Here is a 5,000-nt window from a genome sequence, read left to right as displayed (position 1 = left end):
GAGAGTGAGTGTGTGTGTGTGCGTGAGAGTGTGAGTGTGTGTGTGAATGAGAGTGAGTGTGTGTGTGTGCGTGAGAGTGTGAGTGTGTGTGTGAATGAGAGTGAGTGTGTGTGTGTGCGTGAGAGTGTGAGTGTGTGTGTGAATGAGAGTGAGTGTGTGTGTGTGCGTGAGAGTGTGAGTGTGTGTGTGAATGAGAGTGAGTGTGTGTGTGTGCGTGAGAGTGTGAGTGTGTGTGTGAATGAGAGTGAGTGTGTGTGTGTGCGTGAGAGTGTGAGTGTGTGTGTGAATGAGAGTGAGTGTGTGTGTGTGCGTGAGAGTGTGAGTGTGTGTGTGAATGAGAGTGAGTGTGTGTGTGTGCGTGAGAGTGTGAGTGTGTGTGTGAATGAGAGTGAGTGTGTGTGTGTGCGTGAGAGTGTGAGTGTGTGTGTGAATGAGAGTGAGTGTGTGTGTGAGTGAGTGAGAGTGTGTGTGAGTGTGAGTGTGTGTGTGAGTGAGTGTGTGAGCTCTGTGTCAGTGCAGCGGATGTGGTGTTCTTGAGCTCACTGATTTGAGGGGCTTAAGTCGTTCACGTCACGCATCAGTGCAGGAAACCCTGGCCGTCATGTTCTCAGGTCACAGTAAACCTCTGACATTTGCAGCGCTTTGCAGTTTATCCCATTATCACAGGCTTGTGTGTGTGTGTGTGTGAGAGAGTGTGTGTGTGTGTGTGAGAGAGAGAGAGAGGGGAGAGTGTGTGTGTGTGTGTGCCGTGCAGCTCAAACACACTGGAGAAACATCTGATGGAGCATTTGATGGATCAGATCGAGGTTCAGTTCAGCAAGCAGGAACAGATTTACTGGATTCATTAGGGAGCTGATTTCTACATCAGACTGCAGCAGAAGATGAAACGATCTTTTGGCCACATGACAGTTTGATCAACACTAGAGTTCAAAGGTTTTGGGTCCGTAGATATTTAAATGTTTTTAAACTAAGGCTGCATTTATTTGATCAAAAATACAGAAAAAATGTGAAATATTTTTCCACTTTAAAATAACTGTTTTCTATGTGAATATCTGTTAAACTGTAATTTATTTCTGTGATGCGCAGCTGTATTTTCAGCATCATTACTGCAGTCTTCAGTGTCACATGATCTTCAGAAATCATTCTAATATGCTGATTTACTGCTCGAGAAACATTTCTGATTATTATCAATGTTGAAAACAGTTCATATTTTTGTGGAAACTGTGATACATTTTATTTTTCAGGATTCACAGATGAATAGAAAGTTCAAAAGAACAGCATTTATTTGAAACAGAAATAACATTTGTAACATTAGAAATTATTTACTGTCACTTTTGATCAATTTAATGCGTCCTTGATAAATAAAACTATTAATTTCTTTCAAAAAATAACTTTTGAATGTTACATAATGACGTGACGGCCTGACTTCCTGTGCTTTGATTGGATGAATCTCCAGATCAGAATATTCTCCTGTAGTTTGAGTGAACAGGTTCATCACGGGTTTGTCCAGTTAGTTGTTCTGGGCTTCATGGTTTGTTTGGTGTATTTTACTGATTGTGTTTCAGTGAAACAGTCAGTCAGTGTGTGTGTGTGTGTGTGTGTGTGTGTTTCTGTCAGTTAATTGTTTGATTGCTGGTAATTAGTTATGTGAGACTGCTGGTCTGTCGTTGTCTGCAGGCTACGGAGCCCAGGTGAGAATCCCAGCCCTCAGAGCACACAGTCCTCCATGAGCCCCTACTGAACACCTGCAGCACAGAGCTCCTGCCACTCACTGTGTGTGAGAGAGAGAGAGAGAGAGAGGTTTGATGTGTGTATTTCAGTCAGTCAGTGTGTGTGTGTGTGTGTGTGTGTGTGTGTGTGTTTCTGTCAGTTAATTGTTTGATTGCTGGTAATTAGTTATGTGAGACTGCTGGTCTGTCCTGCACACACACAGTCAGGCCGCTCAACCGTGTGTGTGTGTGTGTGTGTGTCAGTGTTAATTTTGACAGGCATTTTTGATTTATTCTTAGTCTTTATCTTGAGACGAAAATGCTTAATAGTCTTAGTCACATTTTAGTCATTTGAGTCTTTCATAGTTTTAGTCGACGAAAAGTCATTGCATTTTTGTCAACTTTTAGTCATTACTTTTAGTCAAACTGCAGTTACCAACATTTATTTTGGTAGCTATTTTATATGTAGTCTTCAAACAAAAATAGTAATTGCCGTAACCGATGAAGACCAGATCAATGTGAGGATGGACTCTAGATAGTTGGTGACGGTGGTTGGATCGCTTCTCGTGATCATCTTCAGATCCTGTCCAAACACACTCAGACCAGCGTTTGACGGACTTGAGCTGGATCTGATTGTTGAATTTTAATACAGTATTATTTTGATCAGCAATATCTGACACCACGTGACTTTAACCGTTGACGTTGTGTTTCTGGTTTACAGCCATGAGATTGCTGTTGCTATGGTTACCGCTGAGTTCGGGAGTCACTCCTGTATTCTGTACACACACACACAATGGTAATCCAGATTCACTTCAGCTTTAAAAAGGGATTGTTCCCAATAAAACTGTGGCCTAACTTCAGAAGAAGAACTGACCCTCACGTCTTTATTTCCTCTGTAGAGCACAAACGGTTTTGTGAAACAACTTTTTATCCACAAACAGATTTTTAAGAATCAGTTTTTAGATGCAGTTGAACAGTGAATGAGGACTGAGGCGTAAAACACCAGGAAGAGTGTGTTCTGGTGCTGTGGTGCTCTGAGATCTTCTCATCCAGCTGGTGAAAGTGTTTGAGAACTAGTGACAGTACTGCTTGACTTAACCAGCAGCACTAACTAGTGGTCTGCAGAACAGAGCGAGGTTCTCCTGTCATGATGCATCTCTACCCACAAAGGGTTAACTCTCGTCTCTCTGTCACACACTTACCGGTTCCAACCGGTTCTCAGGAAAGTGCGTCATGTGCCCCATGGAATCCTGGGAAGGGTCATGTGTGTCTCTGTGATGTCACCGGGTGGGAGAGAAAACAACTCGAGTCAGCTTTCCATTATCTGTGTACGTGTGCGTGTGTGTGTGTGTGTGTGTGTGAGCATGTGGCTCTTCCTGTCGTACAGGAAGTGTGCTGATGAGAGTGTGCCGTGGCTCTCCTGCAGGAACGAGCTCATGTTGTCTGTCTTTGTCGATGAAACTTCCTGTTGTGCATCACTGGCCCACTGACCTCTGGGAAATCAGACAGGGCTTCACTTTGAACTAAAATCAACACTGAACTGAATGATCTGAGTAATGACACTGTCTGTAGAGCTTCATGATTGATGGATTTTACATCATTTATTTTCCTGTTTATTACACACACACACACACACATTATTAACCTGGTTATTGAAAATCCTGTGTCATGCTAATTCTGGATTCAGGTTTTTAGATTTCACACTGTGCATTTCTTCTCATCTGCATATTTTTGAGGTTATTGCATGACCTGTTTCTCCATCTGGGCTCATTGGAGCATGTGACAGAAAACAGACTGATGTCACACTTCAGTATTATTAACCGTTTATTGACTCATGAACGTTTCTGGGACTGTTCATGAATATTTAATGAGTCGAGCACTGAGGCAGCCTTTGATTGGTTATCTGTTCCTAAACCAGAGAAACCGAGACTTAAAATCAGTCAGTGCGTTAGTGTAAATTAGAATCTGAAGCTGATCCCAGATCAGACCGGTGTTCATGACGATGCACTTCCATAATGATGTGGTTTTTGTTTTGTGTGTTCAGGTGCGGTGATGTCTGAGGACACGGTGAGGCAGACGCGCAGTCAGAAGCGTGCTCTAGAGCGGGACTCTCAAGCCGCAGACGTTAAGCGGCTGAAGCTGGATGGCGTCGAGCGTTCCCGATCAGAGACAGCTGCGGCGGTCCAGGACTCCAGCATCCTGAAGGCCACCATCAAAGTAGAGCTGCAGACGGGAGACGAGCCCATGGACACAAGCAACACGTGAGGAGACTTTACATGACAATAGCGTGTGTGTGTGTGTGTGTGTCTACAAAACATCAGCTTAATTCATATGAGTGACTTAGAAAGTGAAGGAAAACCACCATCAGATGACCAACATTCAGTGCGATACCAGCCTGTGAATATCTGTTAAACTGTAATTTATTTCTGTGATCAAAGCTGTATTTTCAGCATCATTACTCCAGTCTTCAGTGTCACATGATCTTCAGAAATCATTCTAATATGCTGATTTGCTGCTCAAGAAACATTTCTGATTATATTTGTGTGGGAACTGTGATACATTTTATTTTTCAGGATTCACAGATGAATAGAAAGTTCAAAAGAACAGCATTTATTTGAAACAGAATTTGTTTGTCTTTAAAGTCTTTAAGTGAATAATCGTCACTGGTCAGGTGGGCATTTAGAGGGAATCCTGTATCAGGGAATCCTGGGAAATGTTTCCCACAATCCCACAGCTGTTATGAATATGACTGTGGAGCGTCACATTTGATGATGTTGGTGAATCAGCTTTAATAAGTGCAGCGATCATTCTGTGGGAGCAGCTGTGTGTGAAACAGGAAGTCAGGTTTGCCGTGTGTGTGTGTGTGTGTGTGTGTGAGTGTGTCCTGTCCCTCAACCCAAAGTTTCTCCATTTTCTGGCAGCACCTGAACGCTTCTTCACTTCACAAAATGAAGGCCATGTGTCACTAACCGGTTCCAGCCGGCTGGTTGTCATGGTTTCCAGTAGGGGAGGGGGAGGGGTGTCACGTGACATCAGCAGAACATGCGGTGGGTCACGTGACCCGTGTTTAGTTGGGTGATTAATGCACAGGAAGAGACTGATCTCACACAAAGACAGTCTCCTCTCTCTGGAGTCCAGAGCGTGTGTGTGTGAGTGTGTGTTTGTGAGTGTGTTTGTGAGTGTATGTGAGTGTGCGTGTGTGAGAGTGTGTGAGAGAGTGTGAGTGTGTGTGTGAGAGTGTGAGTGTTTGAGAGTGCGTGTGTGTGTGTGTGTGTGTGTGTGTTTGTGTGT

The 5,000-nt window shown here is 43.5% G+C and overlaps 1 protein-coding gene across 4 annotated transcripts in view; it reads left to right on the top strand.

Moving 5' to 3' along the window:
• LOC107729618 (transcriptional repressor p66-alpha-like) overlaps positions 1–5,000 on the top strand; it is a 25,705-nt gene that overhangs the window by 6,960 nt on the left and 13,745 nt on the right. For 2 of the 4 annotated variants that reach the window (XM_016540248.1, XM_016540249.1), the window contains exons 1-2: positions 2,303–2,505; positions 3,754–3,970. In XM_016540248.1, coding sequence (XP_016395734.1) covers positions 2,433–2,505; positions 3,754–3,970 — 290 coding nt within the window. In that variant the 5' untranslated portion in view covers positions 2,303–2,432. Of the gene's footprint in view, positions 1–2,302; positions 2,506–3,753; positions 3,971–5,000 lie in introns of those variants that run through there. The other 2 variants (XM_016540247.1, XM_016540250.1) reach the window with 2 other exon arrangements.

This window comes from Sinocyclocheilus rhinocerous, unplaced genomic scaffold (assembly GCF_001515625.1).
Source record: "Sinocyclocheilus rhinocerous isolate Xijiao unplaced genomic scaffold, SAMN03320098_v1.1 scaffold488, whole genome shotgun sequence".
Taxonomy (NCBI): Eukaryota; Metazoa; Chordata; class Actinopteri; order Cypriniformes; family Cyprinidae; genus Sinocyclocheilus; species Sinocyclocheilus rhinocerous.
Note: the sequence above shows the minus strand (reverse complement) of the source record. Positions and strands in the feature narration are given on the sequence as shown.